This window comes from Akebia trifoliata, chromosome 11, assembly GCF_017979445.1.
Source record: "Akebia trifoliata isolate Shusen 1 chromosome 11, ASM1797944v1, whole genome shotgun sequence".
NCBI classification, from domain to species: Eukaryota; Viridiplantae; Streptophyta; class Magnoliopsida; order Ranunculales; family Lardizabalaceae; genus Akebia; species Akebia trifoliata.
Window position 1 is genome coordinate 46,532,702 of NC_141385.1, and position 14,086 is coordinate 46,546,787.

Below are 14,086 nucleotides of genomic sequence, written 5' to 3' on the forward strand. Positions count from 1 at the left end.
TTTGTCTTCCTCGTCTTAAACTTCTATCAATTTTGAAGATGAGGGCATTTAAGTAATTGTCTATTAGACTTTGGTCAAGGGTGTCTGTCATCGGTTTTAAAACACAGGGGTATCTCAAATATTCCTCGAAACGTTGAGGGCGATATCTAAAATCTAAATTAGTAATCTCTAATTAGACATGACATGCCGAGTCAACTCCTAAACGTTGAAGAACGAGAAAACGATAACGAAGAAAAAGAGAAAAAGAAAATCATTTGTTTAATGATGGAAGTATGAGACGACACAACAGAAGCTCAACTGAGAAAGAAATGGTAGATACTTCCAAGTAATTTCTATTCGAGAGAGAGAGAGAGAGAGAGAAAGAGGGATTGAAGAAACCCTAATTCTTCATTGAAGAAATTCGAGGCGAAAGCTCATCTCTTGCAGATCCTCAGCTAATTTCTCAGATCTCCTTCGCCTCTTAATTCTTACCGGAGTTCCAAATTTCTCAGTTTATAACAATATCTCTTCCTGATTTGAAACTTTCTTCATAGATTCGTTCAATTTAGTTTCTATTTTTTGAACAAATTTCGATCTCTTTCAGTTCTTTACGTCTCCTGTTTATTTTCACTGTTTCTATTGTTGACTTGACTTGTTGTTGCTCTGTTCGTGACTTCGTTTTCTTTCTAGATTACGGATTCTGATTTTTGAACTTCAGCGAGATGTATTTGGAAGGATTTCCGCTCTAGATTTGTTTAGGTGTAACTTTATTAGAAGGAATAATGAGGCGGAGAGCTGTAGATTTTCGACGGCCCGTGAGGAGGAGATTTTCCAATGTATTCTGGCTGACGTTATGTGGCTTGGTGATTTTGCTGTTTATTGTGCTTTTCAGCCGAGAAAAGAAGCCGATTTCCAGACCAGCAATGTCTCAGGTAATATCTGTTTTATCAAAATTCTGTTTTTTTTCTTTCCTAGTTTTAATTCTATCGGTGTTTCTACAAGTCCGTATTTTAGTTTATTGTGAAATAAATGTGTTTTGGTTTTCGATTTAGAATGATTTGGCATTGTAGTTTAATAAATTATGATGAAAAAAAAAAAAAAACACTACTCCAACTCGTTGGGATACGGTTGTTGTTGGGTTTGATATTGAAACTAAGCTTGCTTGATGTTGCATGTTGGAAAATATAAGCTTTATTTGTTGAATGTTCAAAATGGGTATTTATTCGGAGACAAGAAGATTGCAATTGCTAAGTCATGGGATTAGATTAATAATGATGTCACTAGATGAACGCCTATAGTTGATTTGTTAGGAAACATGTTATGAAGATTGCATGTTTGTGGATCTTTTATTTTTTATCGGTATATTTATGGACCTTTTAGAACAACTTCTTGCAATGGTCAAATGAATTGGATTGTGTTGGGAACATTTTTTTTTATATATATTAAACAAAAAACAAAAAACAAAAGAAAGAAGCAAAAAGAACATATTCCTCATTGGAGTCACATTCTCTACTTCTGATAAAATTAAGCTTTTGAGACTGACATAGCAGTTGTTTAAAGCACTTATCTGTATATGGGTGTAGGTAGTAAGAATTTTTTTGAAGGAATTGCCTTGGATGACGATTTTTTTTTTACTGGTATAAATTTTATTAAAAACGAACCAAAAGAGGAGGATGAAAGATCCTAAAAGAATACAAGATAGAACACAAAAAAGAACAAAGGAGAAAATAAAGGCATAACCCAAACACAACTGACTACAAAAAGCAAATCTCACCCCATCTAAACACAAAACCGTCGAAGAAACATACCTTTGAAGTCTTTTTTCAATTTGCACCAAAAGAAAAGAAGACATAGAATCTCCAGAAACACCTCTCTTGTCTCCTTCTCCTTTCCCTAATAGATTCTTCTGTTCCTCTCCTTCCAAAATCCCCAAACAATGGCAAAAGGTAGGATGGCCCAAAGATAATGTTTAAATGGCTAAATAGGATTCATTTTGCCAAACCCCAGTAATTGGATGATGATCATGATGCATGATCTATGTATATGTCCTTTCTACAGTTGTACTCATATACCTTTCATCATGTTTCTAAACCCAGGTTTAATTAGCTTTCACAAGGATTTCTTTATCAGAATCTTGTCATCTTGACTGGGACCCACTTTTGAAAGAATGGGAAGGAGATCTATTTTATTTCTTTCTTTATTTGTTAATTGACATCTTATATATAATAAAGATGGAGGAGGCCTATATACAACTCCTGATGTTGGAGAGATGACCACCTTAACCAGCAAAACAGAAGAAAATAATCTATAAACCCAAGGAAAATGCTCTGTAAATCAACCTTGTAACACCTGGTTGGCTCAAATCAACTAATGCCTTTGAGGATGTTTAAGTTATAGCTATCTTTGTAATCTCAGGTTGAAGTAGTTACCATAAGAATTTCTTTACCAGGATCTTGTTTTCTTGACTGGGGCCCTCCTATGAAAGAATGGGATAGGGATTTATTTTACATTTTTATTTTGCATTTGTTACTTACAGCTTATATAAGGCCTATATACTACTTCCAACATTAGAGTGACAGCCACCTCAACTAGCAAAAGAGGAAGATGACTATAAATCTACCATTGAGGTTGATTAGTTGAACCAATTCAACCCACTTATTAATGAGGCCCAACTTGAGGTGGGAATTCATTAGAGGGACTTACATGATAATCACTTAATTAAAGAAAACTTTCACATGTGTAAAAACCAGATGAAAGTATGTATCAGGTGGAAACATGCTTAGATTTAATGTGTAAATTAAAGCTATTCTTAAAAGCAATGGCATACTATAATGTGGGGTGTGGTCTGTGATTTTATTGTGAGGCTAAAGCAACCTAATGAATGCAATATTCATGTTTTATAGCAGCTGCTTTCTTGATAGCATTTTATAGAAACTCCTACTTCTGTTTATTCTTTTACTTTCTGTGTTGTTGAGGTTTTACGCTTTTTTGTTTTTACTTTTCCTGGGTACTAGTCCATTTACATATAACTTGCACAATTCAAATTCTTCTTAATATTCTGCAGAGAGCTTACCATCACAGCAGAATATCAGGTCTCAACATTACTGAAGAAATGTTGAGTCCACACTCGATTACAAGACAATTGGGTGATCAAATTTCTATGGCAAAATCATTTGTCGTGATTGCAAAAGAAAGCAACAACCTCCAATTTGCGTGGGAACTAAGTGCCCAGATCCGCAGCTCACAGATCCTTCTCTCAAATGCTGCTATTAGGCAAACTCCATTGACTGTCAGAGAATCAGAATCTGCTATCCGTGATATGGCTCTTTTGCTCTATCAATCCCAACAACTCCATTACGACAGCGCCACCACAATCATGAAGCTGAGAGCCAAGATCCAATCTCTTGAAGAACAGGCGAATTCCGTGAGTGAGAAGAGCTCAAAGTACGGTCAAATTGCTGCTGAAGAAGTCCCAAAAAGCCTATACTGCCTTGGTGTCAGACTAACTATTGAGTGGTTCAAGAACTTGGATTTACAGAGAAAACTCACTGAAGGCAAGCAGATTGCAGAGAAACTGAAAGACAACTCTCTCTATCATTTCTGTGTGTTCTCTGACAACATCCTTGCAACTTCTGTTGTGGTCAATTCGACCGCTTCGAGCTCAAACCATCCAAACCGGGTTGTCTTCCACTTGGTAACTGATGAAGTCAACTATGCTCCAATGAAGGCATGGTTCTCATGAACAATTTTCGAGGAGTAACGGTTGAGGTTCAGAAATTCGAAGACTTCACGTGGCTCAATGCTTCTTATGTTCCTGTCCTTAAGCAACTCCAAGACTCCGACACTCAGCACTATTACTTCTCCGGTAACAATGATAATGGTCGGACTCCAATCAAGTTCCGGAATCCAAAATACCTGTCTATGCTGAACCACCTCAGATTCTACATTCCAGAAGTTTTCCCTAAATTGAAGAAAGTGGTATTTCTTGATGATGATGTTGTGGTTCAGAAGGACTTGGCCCAACTATTCTCCATTGATCTGAATGGCAATGTGAATGGAGCTGTTGAGACATGTATGGAGACATTCCACAGATACCACAAATACTTGAACTACTCACATCCCCTAATACATGCACATTTTGACCCTGATGCGTGTGGGTGGGCATTTGGGATGAATATTTTCGATTTGGTTGAGTGGCGGAAAAGGAATGTGACTGGCATCTACCACTACTGGCAGGAAAAAAACGTTGATAGAACATTGTGGAAGCTTGGTACTTTGCCACCTGGGTTGTTGACTTTCTATGGATTGACTCAACCATTGGATCCTAGGTGGCATGTGTTGGGATTGGGCTACACGAATGTTGATCCTCATTTGATCGAGAAGGGAGCTGTGTTGCATTTCAATGGAAACTCAAAACCATGGTTGAAGATTGGGATGGAGAAGTACAAGCCGTTGTGGGATAAGTATGTTGAGTATTCTCATCCTCTGTTGCAGCAGTGCAATGTCCATTGATTTTCAGTTGGGAGTTGGTCTTTCCATGGAAAAGTTGCCTCGTAACAATTACACAATTTTGTTCTTGGGGATGGAGTGCTCCTAATATTTCTAAAATCATCAAATGATGTGTCAATGGTGGGGAGATGGTACTTATTAAATGCTCTTCTTTCTAGTTGTAGAATAGACTCATTTATATCATTCTTATCATAAATCATGTCCCTTGGTTTCTTTGAACATTATTTTTCTCTTCTTTCTGACCTTTATTCAGTTTTCATTTAGGTGGAGATGAAAATAGAAGAAATTTACAAGTTGATGTTTTTAAAAAAGCGTTCGGAAGACCAAAAAGAAAACATGGATTGAAGTAGTGAGTATGGATATGAACATATTACATTAGCATAAGATGTGACTCTAAACATAATTGAATGGAGGAATTACTTTTTTTCAGCTGACCCCAAATTTATGGGATAAAGCTTTGATGATGACGATGATGATGATATGCTTTAATATATTAAGTTGGGAATAAATTTCTAAATGTTGAACCATTTTAGATTACATTATTTTGTTATTTTTAAATACAGAATTCTGATCCTCCTTATTTGTGTCCATCAAACATACACAGAGATTCACCATTCACCCTTAACTAGGCACTGCTAGAGTAGCGGCTACAAATTTTAGGCTTAGCTCTCTTGATTTATTGCAGCTATATTCTGGTGTAAATGGTCTAGAAAGGAAGACAGAATTTAAAACTCAGGATTTGGAGCGGTGGGCATCTCTTTGCACACTACTTCGTGTAATAGCAGTTAAATTGTAAATATTTCTCTGCTTCTGTACTTTGCAATGCAGATGGTCTGGAGAAGTCTATCAATTGAAGTGTTACAAATTTACAATCCCTCTGTTCTAGGCTTGGCCTAGAAGATCTCTTTGAAAGGCCCTTAAATGTGGATGTGAGATGTACACACCAGGAGAACAAAGATTTGTGCCGCTTCCGAGAAAGGTAGTGAAACAGATCTAGCTCTCCAATGATCATATATGATTGGTGTTGAATTATTTTTTTCCGTAATGACTTGCATGAAAAATTATTATGCTTCACAAGTTGCAATTCTGCACCATATATCAGCAGCACTTTGACCAGCTTTCAGTTGTTCATTCCTTGGAACCAACAGGATTACAGGTAAACAGAGGTTTATCAGGGGAAATGTGTCCCACTTGATATCTTATAAGATCAAGTTGAACTCTGATGAATTGTGATCTTTTGGATGGTTAGAAAATTATGCTACATTAGAGAATAAGTCAATTGATCAGCACTTATGAATTCCCAACATTGGAGGGTTCTTCAGTTTTTTTTTGTTTGTTTTTGTGTTCATCTGTTTTATACTTTCTGAAGATTTAACCTGTGCAAAGTCCATGCACGTCTTGCCTTTTTAGTAGCATTACAACACTTACAAATCCTTATCTCAAAGATTTGGAATCAGTTAAATGAATCTTGTTCCTCCATTCCACCATATTATGACCAAGTCTCACGGTAATGAAAATGAGTTCATATTTGTTTTCACCATCTGTATCTACATTTTTTTTATTCTTTGTCCCACTTTTTTAAGATCATTAACTTGAATGTTTATTCAAATTGGGGGTTGTAAAGAGTCTTTTTGAACATGTTAAACCATTTCAGTAGACTTTCGCTTAGTTTGTCATATATCAGAAATGTTATATTTTTTCATATGTATTCATTTTTAATTTTATCTTAGTTTTTTCACTAGATCATGTCAACGTTCTCAATTTTACTGTGCTCAATTTATTAACATGGTGCATCTTGATTGCCCAACGTTGAACTTGATAAAATAGCTGGTCTTACGTTGTCTTTTGATTTTTTTTTTATTTTTTTTTTTGAATAATGATTTTCTGATGCCGCACTCTGACACATGCCTCCGAACGTGGCATGTGTTAGAACCATAGATTATTTTCCTTGGACCACACAATTGCACATATTTATGGGGATGTACAGTTGTGTATCCCGAGGGAAAAAACTATGATTCTATCCCATGCCACATCAGGGGCGTCAGAAAATCACGATTTTTTTTTTCTCTTTCAATTTTGTCATTTAGTTTCATAAGCGCACCTAAACTTTAGGCTCCCAGCTTTGATTCAATGGACATCTTCTCAAATTTCTCAAAATGTGACGTTTCGTAACAAACACTAATAAAGACTGTCAACAGGTGGATTTGGAACGGATTTGGTTGAGCCATAACTCTCAGCCACAAAGAGGCAGCTCTACCTAGACCAGTCTCATACTCCTATTAGGCTTAAGTTGACCAAGTCATAACCATGCTTGACTTGGGTTAGGTTCAAGTCAAATAAAATTACTATAATTAAATATATTTTAAATCAAAAACATTTTAAAATATTTTTTTTTATTGTGTTTGAAGATTATTCTCTAACTTGGAATTAATGACTTATTAACTAGGGAAATGTTCAGCACCCTAAGTTTTACCACACACTTTAACAAACGTTTTTTGTCCTACATGGGTTAGAAGTTTTGGAATGGGCTGATTTTTGGTGAGGATGATCTCTATGATTAGAAGATCATCCTCCCCAAAAATCAGCCCATTCCGAAATGTTTAGCCCCATGTTTACAAGTTTGAAAAATCGTGAACCGTCCATTTTTTGTAAACCATTTTTGATGAGGTTAGAAGTTTTGGGAATGAGCTGATTTTGGTGAGGATGATCTGATCTACACCATAGAGATCATCCTCACCAAAAATCAGCCCATCCGAAACTTCTAACCCATGTAGGACAAAACGCGTTTGTTAAAGTGTGTGGTAAAACTTAGGATTGCCCAACGGGACCCTATTAACTATAATTGTTATAGGTGCAAGATAGATTGTAATTATACCATATATTTTTATTTAAAAAATATTCGTCTAATTAAATATATTATGAATATTTCTGTAAGTTTTGACGGGATAAAAGTTATTGAGTTCGGCCCTAACTTCGCAAGCTCAGTATGAGAGTTCTAACCCTTATTCTGTCGATCGAGTTGAATTAGAATGTCAATGGGCTCAATTGATAACCCTAGAAATAGAATTTTACTAATTTTAGAATGAGCAGTGCGTTCGAATTTGAATTTTCCAGTTTTTCTCTGTTTTATAATAATTTTTATAATTAGATACGCGCATATACAAATAACAATGTCGTTGTAGTATAGTGGTGAGTATTCCCGCCTGTCACGCGGGTGACCCGGGTTCGATCCCCGGCAACGGCGATAAAACTTTTTTTTTTTTTTTTTTACATATTTTGCCATTGTATTTATATATTATAAGCATGATATTTAATTAATTTATTTGAAATCTGCGGATTGGATAGAACACCCACATACACCTATCTACAAAAAACTTGACTTAAAAGTATTTTCTAAGTTCTGGATGAAATTTTTATGGATGATCATCTGAATTAGAATTTCTCCAAAGTTCATTTGGACTTGGCAAAAAACTAAATTAAAAAAATAAAATAAAATAAAATAAAAAAACATTTAAGATTGGCAATTGTTATGTTAGAAGATGATGAACTTGTTGGAAAAATCTGCATTTCTATGCAAATTTTTGTGATCAAGTAGGGATATTTGAGCTACGATTCAAGTGGGTCCCATTACTTTTTTGTAGTTGGACCACTTGAAAACTTATTCATCTCATTGAAGAGAATAGTTTCATGTTTTAAGTTGTCAAAAATTCATTATGGGTGAATGACAAATCAGCTCCAAAGAACCCCTATTAGCCATGGTTTGTTGTATGTGGTTTATAAGATTATTGAGTTTATAAGAGAAACTCTTTAGTCCCACATCGGATAGGAATAAGAAAATTGTCTAGTTCTTATATAGAACTTCTTATATCACTTAAGTGTATATGAGAGAGAGACTTGGATAAGCCCACGCACGCGCACAAGGGGCCCATGGGCTCAAGAAGGATTTAATCCATTGGTCCAAAATATCCTTTATGCGGGCACACGATGCGCGCGCAGGGGGGGTGCAAATCCCGTCAATTTGGCTTCACGTGGGTGCGCGCCTCTACACGTGTGATCGTTGTATCCTGGGAGACAATTGTTCATTGATCCGTGTGCACCAAGTTGCGGGAACAAAATTGTCTTAAAGACATTGTGTTCAACACAAGCCTCGGTCAAACTTTCTTTTTGTTCATTCTCGGGTATCTACCGCATCAAATATTCAACAATAAAAAAGGAGAATTGGATGAATGGTTCATTCCCAACAAGGTTTGTTCATTAGCTAAAGAATTGGAGAATAGGATTCCATGGAACACAGAATCAGTGAGTTACCTGATGCTCTTCTCCATGCCACCACTTTAGACTTTGGCGAGGAGTTCGCAAAGGCTCAAACACAAGAACAGTTTGTTACTACTGTCAACCAATATCTACAAATCAACAAAAGTGATAAGATCGAGGAGCTATGACTCTTTTTTTCTACCCCGGCGATCAGTATCAAAGTGAGACTGAGAAATGCATCGAAATCGCAATACTAAGGAGAGTTAAGAAGCTTGATCTTAACTTCTGTCAAGGGAAGATAAACCATATTCAAGGTGAACCCAAAGTCATAAAAGAATTTAAACTGCCTGTTTTTTGTTTTTGGTTGTGATTCTCTAACCCATTTAAATTTGACTCATTATGATTTCAGTCCTCCCTCGAAATTCACTGGTTTTGGTACCCTTGAAATACTCGAACTCATAGACGTCAGCATTACAGATAACTCGCTTGAGAGCTTGTTATCTAGCTGCCCATTTCGTAGTGGATTGTTTCTAAGGGAATGCTCCAATCTGGAATCAATCAATGTTAAAGGTCCGTACCTACGACTGAGTAGCTTGATGGTGGGGAATCGTGATGCTTTTGGAATCGAGATTTTCGCACAAATCTCAAATATTTCCATTACTATGGTAATGTTTTGTATGGATATTCCTTTGAAAATGTCTATCTAGTTTAGAGGATGTCTTCATTATTACAGATGACTATGAACATACAGAACCCGAACACGATTTCGTACTCATTTTGTCCAGTGTCTCTGACATCAAGATTTTGACTATGTGCAGTGCACCTCTACCGGTATATTAATTTGTTTACAGTCTCTCTTTTTTTCTTTTTTAATTGAGAATCAATCGATAACTTATTCATGAATGCAACACTTAAATCTGTTCGTGTCTATAGTATTCTCGACCGCTGAGACATACTTGCCTGAGGATTTGCCAGTTACGTTACCCAACCTGCAAGAATTGCAGCTTCTGATGGGAAACCATTTAAATGAAGATTGCCTTGGTTACATCTATGTGTTCTTTAAACATTTTAGCCGTCCTTCCTTGGAGAAACTCTTCATAGAGGTTTGTCTCCTCTGAACTATATCACAATGTTTTCAAAGGCATTTGAGGCTTAGGCCTTGAGGATTGTATCACGATGAGGCTCTCGTACAGCACCTTAAGGGAAAGTCATTTTTCTCATAGGCTATCCCATTAAGGTGCACATCTTGTGACATAAGCATGTGTCTTATGAGGATGTGTGATATGGCTGTTCTTTGTTTTTTCAGTATCACTTACATTGCAATCCTTAAAATTATCTAGTTATCACAGTGAGGCTTAGAACAACTCCAACGCACTCTACATCACACACTACATCCCCTCCCAACGGCCATTTTGGAGAGCCAGAGCCCTTTGAAGGGTCTCTAACACACTCTTATTTTGAGATAGAAAAAGAAATTTTGTCTACCTATCAGTACAAATTTTCTTGAGATCAGTTTTGAGAGTGAATCCCTAGAAAATATTATAATTATGATTATAAATTTGTTTATGCATTTAAAGGATGGTTATAAATAATTAAATATTATAAAATTATAACTGTGATTATTGCAGCATGTTTGTTTCAAAATAAATGTTCGTGGTGATATAAATTGATGTGTCATAAGTAAAAAACTAATGATAAACTGATGCTCTTGTCTTTGGCATGTCAATAGAAGCTCTCTTTTTACAACTATCAAACAAATTTTTGCCATATTTTCCTTTTATTTATTACCTTTTCTTATTTATTTTCTTTTTGTACCTTTAACACTTAGATGCTTTTGGTGTATTGGTTAGGTTTGTACACCACTTCTAAGCTATGGATGAAATTTAATTTGTATGGATGATCACTTGAGTTAAAATTTCCACAAAGTTTGTAAGGAGTTGGAAAAAAAAAATCAAGGGTGGCCTACTTGCTTTTAAAATCAAATTTACTATGAGCAATCATTTTCATGGAAAGAAAGACTCAGTCCAAGTAGTATTACATTAATTAGAGTAGAACTATTAGCCTTCCATTGGTTTCCTTTGAAAGGAAGATAAAAAAAAAACACCTAAAGACTATTAATCTGTTTGACAAAGTCATTTTTAGGTTTAAATATCAAGGACAATTGGATGAACAAACCTTCAATTAGCCTTCAATTGGCTTCCTTTGGAAGGAAGAAAAGATAAACACCTGAGACTAGTCAGCTCTGCTCTTGAACAATACTTAGATGACTTGGGCGGGCGAATCATCTTGGTCTCTGATGATTTTTCAAACCATTATTGTATCTCCTTCTGGCTTAATCATTCTCTAATATATTTTTTTTTAAAAACGCGTTCTAATTCTTTCATGCTAATGATATAAAAAGACAGAAAGCAGAGTGGTAGAGATTATCTTGTTTTAAGTTTTTGAGATAGAATTTGTAATTGAAAATGGATAAATTCTACTCAACAACAAATACTTTAGCTGATCCCATGACATTCATTATGGATCCAACACATTAACATATTACAAACCACACTTTGAAAACACAGAAGAACAAGAAACCATGGCATAATAGATGAATTATTTCTGATTCCTAGAAATCTTACTCCCAATAATATTCAGTATGTGTGGGGAATAAGTTAGCATCAACTTCCCAATGTTCACATAATACTATCTGAGCATCCTTTGATGCCTTCGGCATGCTCTGCAGTTGATCGCGGAGAACCTTCGATGGTGTTTCACTGGATTTGACCTGAGATGTACTACCAGAGACGTTTACATCATCGCCAATGCCTTTCTCCAATTGAGAATTATGAGGAGAAACTAAAACCAAAGATGCCAGTACAACAGCCCTGTCTAGAATAAATTTCACCAATCTCATCTCTGTCTCACTCCCTCGAAAATGATTTATCTTTACCATCAGGAGATTATGAAAAACATAACCAGATGGTTCTGCCGCTGCTGGTTGTGCATCGTCCTGTGTCCATGGAGGATAGTAGCTAGGACTTGAGAACTGCAAGGTCATGGCAAAGTCAGTGTGATGAAATTAAAATGTTGTGTTTTAAGTCCAAGATGAACATACTATTTGAGGCATAAACCACATCCTGAAACAATCCTCCGTAGCGGAAAAACTTCCCTGGATTGATCAAGATTGATAAATTACAAAGATTCAAACAGAGGAAAAAAACAAAAGGGGAACACAAGAGATTTACGTGGCTTGGCAAGATTGCCCACATCCATGGGCAGTGATGATAAGTTCTTATTTACGAAAATTGCAAATCTACAATCTATCTCAAGGTTTCTGAACTTGGAATATATATGGTGTCTGTGGGTAAACACACATTTTCTAAAGATGAAAATGCCCCCAGCAGTACGGATGCCAAAAAAAAAGTTGGAATCCAATACTTTGTTCCCCTTGAGAGCCGCCCGCCCAAGATACACTCTAATATAACGATCATAAACCAACAACCTCAAGGCCTAATGCCTTTAAAAACATTGCGATATACTTTGGAGGAGACATACCTCTATGAAGAGTTTCTCCAATGAAGGACAGATAAAATGTTTAAAGAACACATAGATGTAACCAAGGTACTCTTCTTTAAAATGGTTTCCCATCAGAAGCTGCAATTCTTGCAGGTTGGGTAACGTAACTGGCAAATCCTCGGGCAGGTATATCTCAGCGATCGAGAAATACTAAAGACAAGAAAAGATTGAATAAGTAATCGATTGATTCTCAACGAAAAAAAAAAAAGAAGAGAAACTGTAAACAAATTAATATACCAGTAGAGGTGCAGTGCACACAGTAAGAATCTTGATGTGAGAGACACCGGAGAGAATTTGTACAAAATCATGTTCGGGTTCTGTATGTTCATAGCCATCTGCACTAATGAAGAAATCCTCCAAACTAGAGATATTTTCAAACAAATATTCATACAAAACATCACCATAGTAATGGAAGGATTTGAGATTTGGAGCGAAAATCTCGATTCCATAAGCATCACAATTCCCCACTATCAAGCTACTGAGTCGTAAATTCGGACCTTTAACATTGATTGATTCCAGATTGGAACATTCCCTAAGAGACAATTTACTAAGAAATGGGCAGCTAGATAACAAGCTCTCAAGCGAGTTATCTGCAATGCTGACATCTCTGAGTTCAAGTATTTCAAGGGAATTAAAACCAGTGAATTTTGAGGGAGGACTGAAATCACAATGATTCAAATTTAAATGAGTTAGAGAATCACAACCAAAAACAAAAGTAGGTAGTTTAAATTCTTTATTGACTTCGAGGGGTTCGCCTTCAATATGGTTTATCTTCCCTTGACACAAGTTAAGATTAAGCTTCTTAATTCTCTTTAATATTGCGAATTCGATCCATTTCTCAATATCACTTCGATACTGATTGCCATTGCCCGGGTAGAAAAAGAGTCGTAGCTCATCGATCCTATCACAGTTATTGATTTGAAGATATCGGTTGACACTAGTGACAAACTGTTCTTGTGTTTGAGCCTTTGCAAACTCCTCGCCGAAGTCAAGAATTGTTGCATGGATCCAAAGATAGTTGCAGAGGTTTCTCCATCTCTTTGATAGAATACTTGCTCTTGTTGCCAGTTTCATTGGAAGTAAAGAGAGGATGTTATGGAGAAGGGAATCAGGTAACTCACTGATTCTGTCTTTCATGATTCTCAATATTCTCTAATGTTATGAAAGATGTGTTCATCCAATTCTACTTTTATAGTTCATCATCTTTCAAGATTGCAATGACCATTTTGTCAAACAGAAAAAGTTGTCTTTAGGTGTTTTTTCAATCCTTCCAAAGGTAGCCAATTATTGAAGGCTAATTGGTGGAAGGTTTGGTCATCATGGTTTTAAAACTTGGTTTCGCGTCTCGTCTCATCCATACCCGATACCAAGTCGTCTCGGACGAGTTTTCCCATACATTTGAGACCTCTCGTTCAAAAAATCAAAAAATTGAATGTGAGATATTAAATCTCGGTCAAAAAAGTGACTTGTGAGTTGGTCTTGTCCAGCTCCAATACCGAGTTAACTTGGGCGATACGTCTCGGTCTCGGACGAGTTTTAAAACCATTTTGGTCATACAATTCGCTTTTATTTTTTAACATTAAACTGACTTTATCAAACAGATAAATAGTTTATTTCTCCTCTCTTCCTTTCAAAGGAAGCCAATGGTTTTATTCTAATTTATTTAATACTACTTGGATTGAGTTTTTCCATTATCACAATAATTTTGATTTTAAAAGCAAGTAGGCCAGCCTGACTTTAAGAAGGACCACTTAGCTAAGCGGTAAGAACTTGTGGAGATTGT

The 14,086-nt window shown here is 36.1% G+C and overlaps 2 protein-coding genes and 1 non-coding gene across 4 annotated transcripts; 2 read left to right on the top strand and 1 right to left on the bottom strand.

Annotated features, from left to right (window-relative positions):
- The first annotated feature begins 197 nt into the window (after nucleotides 1-197).
- LOC147392144 (putative galacturonosyltransferase 10) lies at nucleotides 198-4,707 on the top strand. The gene is given in 3 exon segments (XM_086458578.1): nucleotides 198-911; nucleotides 3,044-3,713; nucleotides 3,716-4,707. Coding segments are annotated over 3 exon segments (1,596 nt in total). The 5' UTR covers nucleotides 198-761; the 3' UTR covers nucleotides 4,492-4,707.
- A 2,953-nt stretch (nucleotides 4,708-7,660) lies between these two features.
- Nucleotides 7,661-7,732, top strand: TRNAD-GUC (transfer RNA aspartic acid (anticodon GUC)). The gene has a single exon. It is a non-coding gene; the product is annotated as a tRNA-Asp (tRNA).
- Nucleotides 7,733-11,193: 3,461 nt separating this feature from the next.
- Nucleotides 11,194-13,572, bottom strand: LOC147392146 (F-box/FBD/LRR-repeat protein At1g13570-like). 2 transcript variants are annotated; one of them, XM_086457317.1, is made up of 4 exons: nucleotides 12,541-13,572; nucleotides 12,283-12,453; nucleotides 11,843-11,896; nucleotides 11,194-11,773 (listed from the first exon to the last, which is right to left on the bottom strand). In XM_086457317.1, the coding sequence occupies exons 1-4, from the start codon at nucleotides 13,438-13,440 to the stop codon at nucleotides 11,363-11,365; spliced, it is 1,536 nt and encodes a 511-aa protein (XP_086313443.1). In that variant the 5' UTR covers nucleotides 13,441-13,572; the 3' UTR covers nucleotides 11,194-11,362. The 2 variants fall into 2 exon arrangements, with proteins under 2 accessions (XP_086313443.1, XP_086313444.1); XM_086457318.1 differs by lacking the exon at nucleotides 11,843-11,896 and having other exon boundaries at nucleotides 11,198-11,773; nucleotides 12,541-13,570.
- Nucleotides 13,573-14,086: the final 514 nt, after the last annotated feature.